This window comes from Molossus molossus, unplaced genomic scaffold, assembly GCF_014108415.1.
Source record: "Molossus molossus isolate mMolMol1 unplaced genomic scaffold, mMolMol1.p scaffold_m16_p_7, whole genome shotgun sequence".
In the NCBI taxonomy this organism is placed as follows: domain Eukaryota; kingdom Metazoa; phylum Chordata; class Mammalia; order Chiroptera; family Molossidae; genus Molossus; species Molossus molossus.
The window spans coordinates 84,585,587-84,599,131 of record NW_023425401.1 but is presented as its reverse complement, the minus strand read 5'-3'; the positions used below and the strand labels follow the sequence as shown (position 1 = coordinate 84,599,131).

At 37.7% G+C, this 13,545-nt stretch overlaps 1 protein-coding gene across 5 annotated transcripts in view; it reads left to right on the top strand.

Annotated features, from left to right (window-relative positions):
• Positions 1-3,096, top strand: part of FAM3C (FAM3 metabolism regulating signaling molecule C) — a 62,177-nt gene extending 59,081 nt beyond the window's left edge. For all 5 annotated transcript variants that reach the window (XM_036247297.1, XM_036247294.1, XM_036247296.1 and 2 more), the window contains 2 exons: positions 569-695; positions 1,474-3,096. In XM_036247297.1, the coding sequence (XP_036103190.1) occupies positions 569-695; positions 1,474-1,563 (217 nt within the window). In that variant the 3' untranslated portion in view covers positions 1,564-3,096. The remainder of the gene's footprint in view (positions 1-568; positions 696-1,473) is intronic.
• The last annotated feature ends 10,449 nt before the right edge of the window (positions 3,097-13,545 follow it).

The following is a 13,545-nucleotide window of genomic DNA, read 5'->3' as shown; positions in this document are numbered from 1 at the left end:
GATGGAAACATTGATGAGAGAGAATATCCACTGGCTGCCTCCTGCATGCCCCCCATTAGGGATTTGGCCCACAACTTGGGTATGTGCCCTGACCGGGAATCAAACTGGTGACCTCTTGGTGCATGGGTCAATGCTCAACCACTGAGCCACACTAGCTGGGCAAAAATTTCTTCCTTTTTTTTATTGTCTCTCATTTAAGCTGACATTTTCTTTCTTTTTTTTGAAAATTCTTACCTGAGGATAATTTTTCCACTGATTCATTTATTTTTTTAAAGATAGAGAGAGAGAGAAACATCTATGTGAGAGAGACACATTGATTGGTTGCCTCAGGCATGGCCCTGACTGTGGCCGAGGATTGAACCTGAAACATGGGTAAATTGCCCTTGACCAAGAATCGAACCCAAGACCCTTTGTCTGCTGGCCAGTGCTCTAACTACTGAGAAAAACTGGCCAGGGCTAAGCTAACTTATTTTATCTCATGTTATATGTTAAATATCCTAATTGAATCAAGATCACTTAGATAATACGATTGTACTGTGTTTATTCTATTATTCTTTTTCTCCCTCAGACTCAATGATGAGGCGCGGCGACTCATTGCTGAATTGGGGAGTACATCTATTACCAGTCTTGGTTTTAGAGACAACTGGGTCTTCTGTGGTGGGAAAGGCATTAAGACAAAAAGCCCTTTTGAACAGGTTAGTGTCTTAGACTTTCATCGTTAATGGACAAAACCAAATTGTGTAATATCATATGGTACATAATTTAATCCCAGTTATTTGAAACTTAGATAAAGCAGACGTTTAATATGTTTGTGTATTTTTTTATAAGTTCTTGGTAATCAATTATTTTAAATAAACATGGTACTGTTTTAATTTTAAAACTTAACACTAATCAAATTCTCCCTGGGAATTTTTTTCCTACATGACAATTAATTGTCATATGAATAATTGTACCTTAAGCCTTTTAGGAAGCATTGGTTATTAAAGATTTTAATTGAGCTTTTGATATTATAATCAATCAAGTTTGGAAATACTTTAGGACTTAGTAGAATATATACACTTTACTTATTGGCTAATAAGTGATCCTTTAAAAAAATCTGCAATGTTTAGTTCTTTCAGTGTTTACTTGAAGGTTTGCCCCACTGTATGCCAGGCCCCAAGGGTTGCTCTTTTAATATCTTAAACAATAATGTTTTTTAGTCCTCACCCAAGGATATGTTTTATTGATTTTGGAAAAGGGGGGAAACATCGATCTTTTGCCGTAGGCGCCCTGACCAGGGTCAAACCTGCAACCTTTTTGGTGTACAGAATGATGCTCCAACCAACTGAGCCAACTGGCTGGGTCTTGAACAGTAATTTATATGAACTCCTTGTTGACATGAGTGTTAGTGAAATGAGTGCACTAAAATATGTTGTTACAGCTAAGCAATCCACAGAGGTTGTTAAAAATGGATACTCTGTTGTGTTCCAACAGCACATAAAGAACAATAAGGACACAAACAAATATGAAGGCTGGCCGGAAGTTGTGGAAATGGAAGGATGCATCCCCCAGAAGCAAGACTAATGTGGAAAAGACTCAAGGACATGCACTTCCACCATTCCTGAGAAAGCGACAGCAGAGAAACTATGTACATATTTTAAGAGCATGCGGCCATCTCAGTGTGTGCATGAGCATTCTCTTTTGATATCAGGATTATTTATTGCTAACGTAAATAGATATCTTTGTAAATAGACATCATAATGAGCAAATCACTGAACCATTTCTAAGCACATTAATAGTACAGTGTTTAGACTGCTATGGAAGTTACATCTTTTAATTCTAAAAGCATACTTGATCGATAACTGAACAGATTGTGAAAATATATTGCTATACATACTGGGTGCTGTGAAAATCTACCATGGAATAATGTGGATTTGAGGAAGGATACTGTTTTCTTCTGTAGGTGTATATATTGCTTTTTGATGATAGTATCTTTTAAATTAAAAAGATATTTGGCTAGTTGTGTGTGTAATGTTACTTTACAGTCTGACTCCCTTGATGTACCTCTTTTCTTAGTCTTTTCCTTCCCTTCCCAAGAAACCTAGAAATAAAATGATAGGAAAACTTATATCAGATATGTGAAAAGCACAATGAAATTCTTTTTTTAACGTACACAGTAAGAAATAAATATATAAATGTAGATGGCTTTCAGGACTGCAGCTTGCTGGATTTTGTGTTGGCAATGTGAATACCTTGACTGTGTATAAGCTACCTGGAGTGAGCATGGAGGCTCCATGGAACTGGGTCCAGGCCAGTCCTCGCCCGGGACAGCCATGGCCATGGTGGTGCAGTTAAACCAGTGCTGGCATAGACTTTCCTTATTTCATTGTTATCAGCACTGACAGTGCTTTGGAAAGAAGCATGCTTTAATATCACAATAATTTTGATTTATAAACCAAGAAATTAATTTTGTATTTTCATTAATCTTCATAATAGTAGTTTTTCCAGAGATATATATATATAGAGAGAGAGAGACATATTTAGAAAAGAACTAATTACTCAATGGACTGATAACATTTACAAAATAATTTTATTTGATGCAAAATGACTTTATACCCAATTCTAGATAAAAATATAGATATCTAACTTTTTTTGTTAATTTCAGGTGTTAACAATGTTGACTAACTTTGTTTTTGTTTTGTTTTTCTAGGCCATTAAATACTTACTGTATATAAAGTATCTTAAGTTGGGACATAGATTTAATTTTCAAACTGCCATTCACAAAAGGCAGCACTTAAATTTGAATCTAAATTTCAGGTGACTTATATAAAAAAACTAAAAGCAGTATTTTTTATGTTGCTGTAAACTAAGTTGGAAGCTATTCAGCTATTTCTTAAATACTAATGAGGTTGGGGGTACTATTTCTTACCTCAAACTGAGTGTAATTCATGAATAAATGCACCTTACAAGTTCAACAATTTTTGTAAATTTTTTAGCTTTTGGTGCTTATATGCTAAATCATATTCAGCATGTGTATCTTGACATTAAATTACTTCCCTCAATTTTATAAATTTAAAAAAAAAGGTGTTTTACAGTTCCAGAGATTGTGAAATAAATGTTGCATTTAAGAAAATTAATAATGAAAATAAATACTCTCGGTTTTCCATTGTGATTTTTTTGGTATTATCTGAAAAAATAATATACTACAGAACTTCATATTAAGGTTTATCAAACATTTATTGTATGCTTAACATGCAAAATTTACATTATTCCTGTGGTTAAACACACTAATGTCCTCAGGATATATCCTAATGTACAGATATATAGGTAGCAGGACATCCCTTTCAAGATAAAAAATACAAAATGATACATAACTTTGTAAAGGTGTATAAAGTGTTGAATGACAGGATAAAAATTGGCTACCTAATTGCTTTGGTACAGTTTTCTTTTGTTTCAATTCTGTCCTGTATAGATTGTGTCAGCTTAACTTTGGAAGCAAAGTTTTACTACATCTCATTTTCAGATGTCTTTCAAAAATCAGCATTATAAATGAAACGATGTTTGTTTAATGTTAATTTTTTTTTTTTTATTAAAATCAGAAACTTAGCATTGACACTTTGGTATTTAAAATTGGATTTAGCTCAGTGGATTGAGCATCGTCCCATGGACTGAGAGATGCTGGTTTGATTCCCAGTCAGGGCACATGCCCAGGTTGTGGGCTCGATCCGCAGTAGGGGTCGTGCAGGAGGAGCCGATCGATGTTTCTCTCTCTCCCTTCCTCTCTCTCTAAAAAGAAAAATCAATAAAAACATATTTTAAAAATAGATAAATAAAATCTTGTTTAAAGACTTATGGAAGCATACATTATATTTGTAATCATAAATGCTTTACAAGAGCAAGTGTGTTATAATATGCCTATTACAACTAAACAAAGACAGTAGGAAAATAAGATATTTGGGAAATTAAACAAAATTGAGCCAGAGTCTATATATCCCTGGCTTTGGTTAAAGTAAAATTCATCACTGTTCTTCCTATATTTTATTGCATTTATTTTTAATTTTTTTTTTTTTTTTTTTGTTATCCTCACCTGAGGACATTTCTGCATTTATCTTCAGATAGAGCAGGAGAGAGAGAAACATCAATGTGAGAGAGACACATCAACTGATTGCCACTCACATGACCGCAACCAGGACTGGGGACAAACTGCAACCCAGGTATGTGCCCTTAGCGGGAACCGAACCAGGGACTCTGGTCCATGGGCCAATGCTCTAACTGCTGAGCCAAACAGACAAGGGCTATTGCATTTGTTTTTAAATGAGTCACCAATATTTTATAATTTTGTCAGATGAAGCTCCAAGCATTTAGACTGCATTGCATTTTGTTTATACAAATTATCAATAATTTGACCCCCCCAAAAAAAGACAATAGTTTCATTCAGTTTGGTTAACACTCCATTTTTTAAACGTTTGTTTGTTTGTTTGTTTGTTTATTTATTTTTTAGAGAGAGAGGGAAAGGGAGAGATAGAAACATCGATATGAGAGGGAAACATCCATTAGCTGTCTCCTGCATGCCCCTACTGGGGATCGAGCCTGAAACCAGGGCATGTGCCCAGACTGGGAATCGAACTGGGACTTCTCAGTCCATGAGATGAAGCTCAGTCCACTGAACCACACCAGCCAGGCAACATTCCATTTTTAAATGAAAGAATGAGAAATTGATGTGTTTAATTAGCATAGCAGTTAAAAGTGGAATATGTTTAGAACACATTTAAAAATATGATAAGGAAAAATTGCTTCTGTTGATCAGGGAAAAGATTTGCCACTTAACCTCTAAGATTAGGCATTGGGCAGCAATAACTACAGGTAAACTAAGAGTTTTAGAATAAAGTACCAGATACTACCTTTTCTAAACATTCCTTAGAATAATTCTTTTGCCATCTCTTCCCCAGGATGACTTTTCTGTCATATACTTGGAATTTCATTGTCACATGCCAATGGCTATCTGATCTCCATTCCTCTCAATTAAAGGCCTTGTCCTCTCCTACTGCTTGTCACCCCTTCCCCCATCCTGTTTTTGAGGTTCTAGTCAAATCAAGGGTTACAGTGAAAGCAGACAGGCCTGGTGGCTTGGGAATGTCAGCGGGTTGCTGCAGGCAGCATGGTGAAAGCCCCTCCCGGAGTCTAAGAGACTTCCTCCATCAGAACCTTTGTCCCATACAGTGTGGGGTAGACTACTGGAGGGCAGTTATATTAGGGAAACGCTTCCAACACCAGCCTGTCTCTTCTAGGAGTGTTCAGAAAGGGAAAGGGACTGGTCAGCCATTCTGTTAGAGGCAGAAGAGGTTTCTCTTGGGTTTGTTCTGTGGGCAGTTTATAAGCAAAGTTAACATAGGGAAGACAGTCTCCCGGCACAGATAATTCACAGGAACAACTTGCTGCCATGAGCAAACTCACTGCTCAGCTCTGCATAAATGATGCCTACCGCTGGAGTGCAGTGAATATCAGAAGAACACATTGAGGCTCCATTTCAAAAAGATATTCTTTTTTATTAGGAAAAATTGATTTATGGACCTGAAAGTTCCTAATGTTTGATATAATCAGCCCATATTTGTTTCACTTGATAGCCAGAGAGAAAGGGAGCCTAACATTGTAAAGAAGAGCATTATGTGATGAGACAGTGTATTGTATTGCTTAAGAGTACAGACCTGCTGAGTGTGTTCTCTGTTCCACTGTCAGTCAGTTACCAGAGGACCTTGAGAAAGTCAATATTCTCACCTGTGAAATAGGTATGTTTGTGGTGACCACATTGCCTGGCGTGAACTACTCATTAAATGCAGCTGCTCGTTATGTCTGTTATGGTTGGCTATGCCTCTTACTAGTAGCCCAGGAGAAAAGTTCAGTGAGCCTCTTTAGCTTTCCAAGCCCTTCATACCAAGTGCTGTGGTCTGAATGTTTGTGTCTCCCCCAAATTTGTATGTTCAAACCTAACCCTCCATGTAATGGTATTAGACAGTGGGGCCTTTGAGAGGTGATGAGGTCAGAAGGGTAGAGTCTTTATAAACTGCGAGCTCCCTGGCCCCTTGCCAGGTGGGGACAGATTGAGAAGATGCCCTTCTGTGAACTAGGAAGCAGACCCTTGCCAGGCACCAAATCTGCTTACACCTTGATCGTGAACTTCCCTGTCTCCAGAACTGTGAAAAATAAAATTCTATTATTTATAAGCCATTCAGTCTACGGGGTGTTTTGTTATACCAGCCTGCGGGGACTGAGATACTAAAGCCTAAAAGGAACCTATGGTTATAGGAGAGGATGCAGCTATTCACCTGAGCTCCGCTTGACCTCCTCGCTGCAGAGCATATACTTCCTACGCTTTCACTGGATCCACACTGACAACAAACTGCCTTTCGTATGCAGAATTCAAGCTTTTTGTCTCTCCAGGCAGCTAACATTTCAAATGATCACATGGTCATACAGTTCTACTTGCTGGCCCACCTGTAGGTGAGAATGACTTCAGCCAGAGGCAAGGAGTGTTTTCTGATTTCCTCCTGTGGCCACAGCCAGGTGAGGAGCCTCACCGGGGAGCACAGAACGACAGATCTTGACTCCTGTACTTAGTAATTTTCTAACTATCCACCCAGCTCCTGCTCAGGGATAGCCATCTGGTCAAGGGAGATGCTGGGACTCAGCCGGTACCCCCTTGCACACCAGCATTTGCTTCTCGCTCTGAGGGCCTGTGAAGGTTCTTATGAGCAAAGGTTGCCTGGGCAAGAGAAGAACCTTGAATTGGAATTTGGAAAACTTCTTTGCATTTGGGGACATACACATAACAGTAAGTCTGTTATTTGAAATTTATACATTTGACTTTCAAACACATTTTCAGCAATTAATTGTGCATTCAAATGCAGTCCTGCTTGTCCATGGTGCTGTTACTGCTTGGACATGACCTGATCAGATGAACAAGCTCCAAACCGGGGCCACTGCATTCCCTGCCAAATCTTAGCTTTCTGTGTCACCCGTGGAATACAATGACCAATTCGGAAATTGACTTCTGCATGCCCCCAGGGATTGGGAGCCTGATTAGAGAAGTACTGTGTGCTTTATTTGACTAGAGCAGAAATGAACTTCAAGGAAAATGTCTTGTAAGTTCAAGCTCCGAGCGGCATCATTTAAAAGCAAATGATCTCGTATCATTCAAGACGACATGGAGGGACCTAGAGAGTATTATGCTAAGCGAAATAAGCCAATCAGGGAAAGACAAATACCATATGATCTCAATTATTTGTGGAATATAATGAACAAAAAAAGCTGATGAACAAAACAGACTCGGAGACATAGAAAAGAGTATGTATGATTCAGACCGACAGACCTCAGAGGAGTGGGGTGGGGGTGGGGGAGGGATGAGATAAACCAAAGAACTTATATGCATGTATGTGTGCCAATGGACATAGACAACAACGTATGGTGGGGGCGGGATAGGAAGGAGGGTGTCTGCGGGGGGAAAAGGAGAAACATCTGTAACAGAAATAAATTTATTTTAAAATTTGTTTTAAAAAAACAACAAATGATGCTGACAGCTATAGTACAAAATATGTTCAGTTTGTAGAGAAGACAGTAAATGGTCCCTGGGAGTTGTGCTTCTCATGAATAGGCCCTGTGTGGAGGACATGAAGGATCCTAGGAGAGAGTTTTCTTGGATGTGAGGAACGGCACCGGGTCTTCAGTGCTGGTGTCCTGCCCCCCGTAACTTTCTCTTCTTCCTTAGGGAGAGGACCTAAGGTTTTGGATCAGTCAATGAGTTTCTATCTTGACTCCTACAGATACCTGAAACCTAATGTGGGAATGAGGTTGGAAGACCATGCTTGTGGAATTGTTAACACCTTGCAAGGGTATTAAAATTCTATGGAAATACTCTGTTTGAAGGAGGTTCCTTATAATTCCATATCACTGGGTGTGTGGACATTGGCACAATTACAGGAGTTGTGGCAATTGAAATTTTGAGACTATCACTCCTATAATTAGTCAACAAATGTTAAAGTGTATAGTTTCTCAAGAAATAATAAGTTGGGCCCTGGCCAGTTTGGCTCAGCGGTTAGAGCGTCGGCCTGCGGTCCGGAGAGACCCGGGTTCGGTTCCCGCTAAGGGCATGTACCTCGGTTGCAGTTTGTCCCTGGCCCTGGTTGGTCGTGCGGGTGGCAGCCACTCGATGTGTCCCTTCACGTCGATGTTTCTCTCTCTCTCTCTCCCTTCCTCTCTCTCTCCCTCCCACTCTATCTGTACAAAAAATGGAAAAATATCCTCGGGTGAGGATAAAAAAAAAAAAAGAAATAATAAGTTGGGCATTTGGGGTAGGAAGACATGCCCAAGCCAGCAGATGAAAGAATTCCTCATTCTGAATAGTGAACTTTATCTTTCAACTGTAAAATTATTTAACCTGCAAATATTAAATAGGGGGCATGTTAAAGAGAATCATCACACACATTTTTTTTTTCACTTTTTCCATTTTGCTATTGTATCATATGCTATTTCTTACCTTACACAGAGCCTTGTAAGGAGCAAAAATTAGTTGTCTGTCAGGGAGTTTGAGATGAAGCAATTACAATGCTTAGGACTTTAAACTTACACAATGTTACATGTCAATTATATCTTAATAAAGTTGCAAAAAAATACAACTGACAAAAAATTTAAAGAGCTTATATTAGGCTCTGGTCAGATAGCTCAGTTGGTTAGAGCGTTGTCCTGATAGACCAAGGTTTTGGGTACAATCCCCGGTCAAGGCACATTCGAGAATCAACCAATAAATTCATACATAACTAAGGGGAACAACAAATCGAGGTTGTTGTCTATCTCTGTCTCTGTCTGTCTCTCCCTCTTTCTCAAAAGCAATAAAAAAATGAGACTATGTTAAAAGTAGGGATTATGTGCTAGAACTATATAGGCAATTACTGACTTACGTTTTGTATATACACCATTTCTTGGTTTATGAAGAGTCCGAGGTATGTTTAAATGTACAGAGTTAAGTTTGGTGATATTCCTCTCTCTTTAATCAAAGAATAATTAGGAGCTGCAAAGGGGCTACCCTTCCTTTTCCTTCGGTAAACATGGCTAGATGGAAGTGGGCCATGACCAGGGGTGTTTGGTTGTTAGTAATATGTAAAAGAGAAGGCTGTTGGCTTCCATAGAGGTGAATCACCCCGAGAGTTCAGATTGGCAGTCTGACAGAGGGGAACAGGCAGCCCTATATCCACCACTCTCTGCTTTTCCAATTCTCACACAAATCAGATGCTTTTACTTACTCTGCAAATTAAAAAGTCACATGTGAAACTTTAGTTTGCATTGATTTGGTTCACATTTATTATTACTCTCCCTTTACAACCAGTGGGAGAGGCTGCTTTTCTTAGCATGACTTTGTTTCAGGAGTTTTTAATCGTGCAAACCATCTCTAGTGGTTTTTCTTTGGATGGGAATGTAAACCATTACCAATGGTAAATTTCATCCATCTATTAAAAATAACACCTTATGTAACAATTGGCTGTAAGCACAACAATAAAAAGGATGTAAGTATTTATTTAATGTCACACTAAATTAGCTTGATCTATACCCCTAGTCATTTTCTTTTGGAATGATTGTTAGGCTCTTGCAGAATCCAACTGTGAGCCCACTGGGATCTAAAATAGCAGGCAGTTGAAATCACTTTGAGCTTAGAAATCAAGAGTCAGTGTATTTTAATTATATTTCATGGAGAACGCGAAAATCTCTGTTCTCCCACCCTTTGACTCCTGCTCCTCAACCAAGTTTATATAACTAAATCATGAAGAAACATCCTGTAATTTTCAATATATTTACAAATCTCCCAAACTCCTTAAATTATATGCTGTAAACTCAGTGTGCTGACTATCTTATGCTGTGAAGGGCACAATAATGATATGGTAGTCAAGGGCACAGACTCTGAAACCAGTCTTCCGTGAGACATTGAGCTAGTTACTATTACTGTGTCTGTTTCCTCATATGTGAAATGAGGACTACAATCGTGGTACCTACTTTAAGAGGTTATTATGACTTTTGAGTGTCTCTAGGTATGTATAATTTACTTACACCAATCCCACAGTAAGTGCTATCTAAGTGTTTACTAATATTTCTTTCTCAAAGGAAACGAGTCCTCGGTGTGCCTCTGTGCCCTCTTCATACTGTGACACATGCATTTGTCCCTCTCAGCCGACCTCATCATCCCATTCCAATAAATGTTATACTTTTATCACCTCTGGTCTACAGTGAAACTGAAATTTTATAAAATCAAGGCATCTTAGCCAACTTCCCTTAAGAAAGGCTTGTCTTGAGGAGTATTCATGGTTCCTGGAGCTATGATTTGAATTTTTTTCCTCTCAAGTCAGCTAAGTGGATTATAATGTTCTGGATAAATAACTGTCTCCAAATGGTTGATTTAATTCCTCACTTTTTGATGGTCTTTGGGAGGCGATACAAAAGTACCAGCAGCTCACCAAACTGCCTATAAATAAATATTTTGATGGAAAGCTTTTCTTGTTCCACATTTTAAACTAAGTAAAACTAAACATCCGAGTACTGATAGTTCTTAAGAAAATTAAAGTGCGTTCTAAAATATTTACTGTGAGTACCATGTCGTTACAAAAGCTGCAAAATAGGGCCATAACATCTAATTTATGTAATTAAAATCCATTGTTATTCTTAGTATAACTATAATCATTTATTTAAAAAACAAAAACAAAACAAATATCAATCCAGATGGTAAATAAGGAAATAATGCAGTTGTTTTATTCAAACAAATTAAAGTGTTTTCAATGTTATGTAAAGTACTACTATCAGGAAAATGTTTTAATTAGCCAACCTCCCACTCAGATTACAGATAATGCCATTTGATATATCTGTCTTGATTTCATTTCAAGAGTCATCATTGACTCTAACCATTGCCTCTCTTGCGCAATTCTAAATTTATAATAAAGTTGCAAAATAATGCACTAAACTATCTCCTCTCCTATTTTAACATCCTAAAGGGCATTTAAGCAAATTAAGGCACTTTGTACCCACAGTGCTTTGTCTGGCTGGGAGCCTGACACATGTGATACCATAAAAAGCTGTTTCCTAAATACATCACTAGAACTGAGGACATCTAATAACTGTACTGCCAGGCACAGAGGTACCCTTTCAGGGTAAATAACACCACAGTTTTTCTCTGTGGACTCACTGCTTTCCTATTCTCAAGCTATGTGGGTTTAGTTGGAATGAACCCCACTACCCATCCCCTGCATGCATCTTGATTGCTCTGGACCGCAGGCCAACGCTCTAACCGCTGAGCCAAACCGGCCAGGGCGCATCTTGATTGCTTTAAGAAGATCGGTGTATCACCCAGCTTCTACCATTGTGATTGGTTTGGGGATGGGCACACTAACCAATCAGGGCCAGTGATGTCCTTTGCAAGGCATTCTGAGAAATAACTTTCCTCTTCCCCTTGTTGAGCAACCACACACACACTAAACTAAACTAAATTAAACTAAACTAAATTAAACTAAACTAAACTAAACTAAACTAAACACCCTCCCTCTTTCCTTAGAATGGACTCTCTCTTGCAGGTGAATGAGTGGTAGGAGAAAATGAGGTCTGGAAGTGTGGCAGTCATGCTGATAAAAAGAACAGATGGTGGAGTTGCTGATGTTGGTGGGAAATGACCAGTAAGTACCCTGTGGAGCCAGACTTAGAAGACAACACCTCAGAAGCCAACCTCGTTAGGCTGGAGGAGGACAGGCCTATGCCCTGGGAACAAACATACTGTGAACTTTTGGATCAAGCTTCACTTCAACCAGTCAGAACTCTGGACTTTTCAGTTACAAAGTCAATACATTTCCTTTAATATTTGCCAGTCTGGGTTGCGTTTTCTGTTACTTGCAACATAAAGAGCCCTAAACAATGCAAGCAAAGAGCCTAGACTAAATAGGAATGTTTGGGCCCCAGAACTTGTCTTCAGGAGCACCATGGTGCTACCTCCAACCTTAATGGGGAATGGGAAATGAGCCAAAGGCAGATTGTCAGCCAGTGAAACAGATAAGTGAGAAATTCAAGGATACCTTTCATGGTGATGCCAAGAAGAACGAGAAAAAGGGCCCAAAAGATAGAGCTTGGGAGCTGATTCCTGTGCAGGCATGCCAGAGAGGAGAAGCCCAAGTTGGCATTACTGTTTTTAAACAATGACTAAATAGTAACCAGGTATTTGTGAATAAGAGGCTGCCTGGTTCTCATAACTGGTTGGTAAGGTAATTATAAAATGTTTTCTAGTTAGTAGAAAAAGTTGGTCATTAATTGGAACTACAGTCTTCATCTTTTAAAAAAGATTGCTTATTTTTAATGCAGATAAAATAGACTTACTTTGCAAAAAAAGTATAAGAATAAATACTATTTTTCAGTCTATTCTAATCAGTGGACGCTAAACAATTATAAACCACTTTTAAAAATAAGCAGTATATGTCTTTGCTGGTGTTGCTCAGTGGTTAGAGCATACTTGGGTTGCAGGTTCCATCCCTGGCCCTGGTGGGAAGCAACCAGTCGAGATGTTACTTTCTCTCTCTCTCTCTCCTCTCTGCTTCTCTCCCTCCCTTCCACTCTCTCTAACAACAACAACAAAATCAATGGGAAAAAATATCCTCAGGTGAGGATTAACAAATAAAAAATAAGCATTATATTTGTACACTTGTCATTTCTGAGTCTCTTGTTCAATAAATAATAATTTTGTTAAACTTTAAGAGTCACATTTAAATATTTAGCCTTGATTTTAATATTAGAGCAAAAACATTTTCATGTGTTTGCTCTTTTTCACAAATTATTGTTCTGCTGTGGAAATAAAATTGAAAGGAAATAGAATGAGACCTGGGGGATAGCAAAACATTTCTTTAGCTTATTATTTTTTTAAAAAAGAATATTCTTTCTTTGTCCATTCTGAACTTAGAAATCTTTTTTTTTCTATATAATACTGAAATATTTAACAATTCATAAAAAACTAAGCATTTACATTAAAATAAAACTTTAAATATAGCCCTGTAACTTTTACCAGAAACCTTGTAAAATATGATGTATTTACATGCATGAATACTAAAACAAGAAAGACTATTCAACATTCACATGGAAAAGCAGCATTAGATACAATATAATAAATATCCAGGAAATCAAATCCACAAATTGATCATTATTCTGATTTAAGTTATTTTTTCCAGTTAAGACTTTTATACTTTTTGTATAATTTATTATAATAACTTTACAAGTTAAACATTAACTAATTAAAAACAGAATTCAACTAATCCGACTGCTGAAATAACACAGTCCTTAATGTTTCGCAGCATATTGTAAACTATAACACTTATAAAACTGTCATTTTGGCAAGAAATACACATCTATATAACTAGCTGCTCAATTAACTTCTTTTTCAATATATAAAAAAAGTCAGAGTTGATAGTATGAAAAGAAACAGAAGCTAATATTATTTCTGAGATAATTTTATTGCCTTAGCTCTTGGGCTTTGGCAATAAATGTCTTAAGTTTTAATAT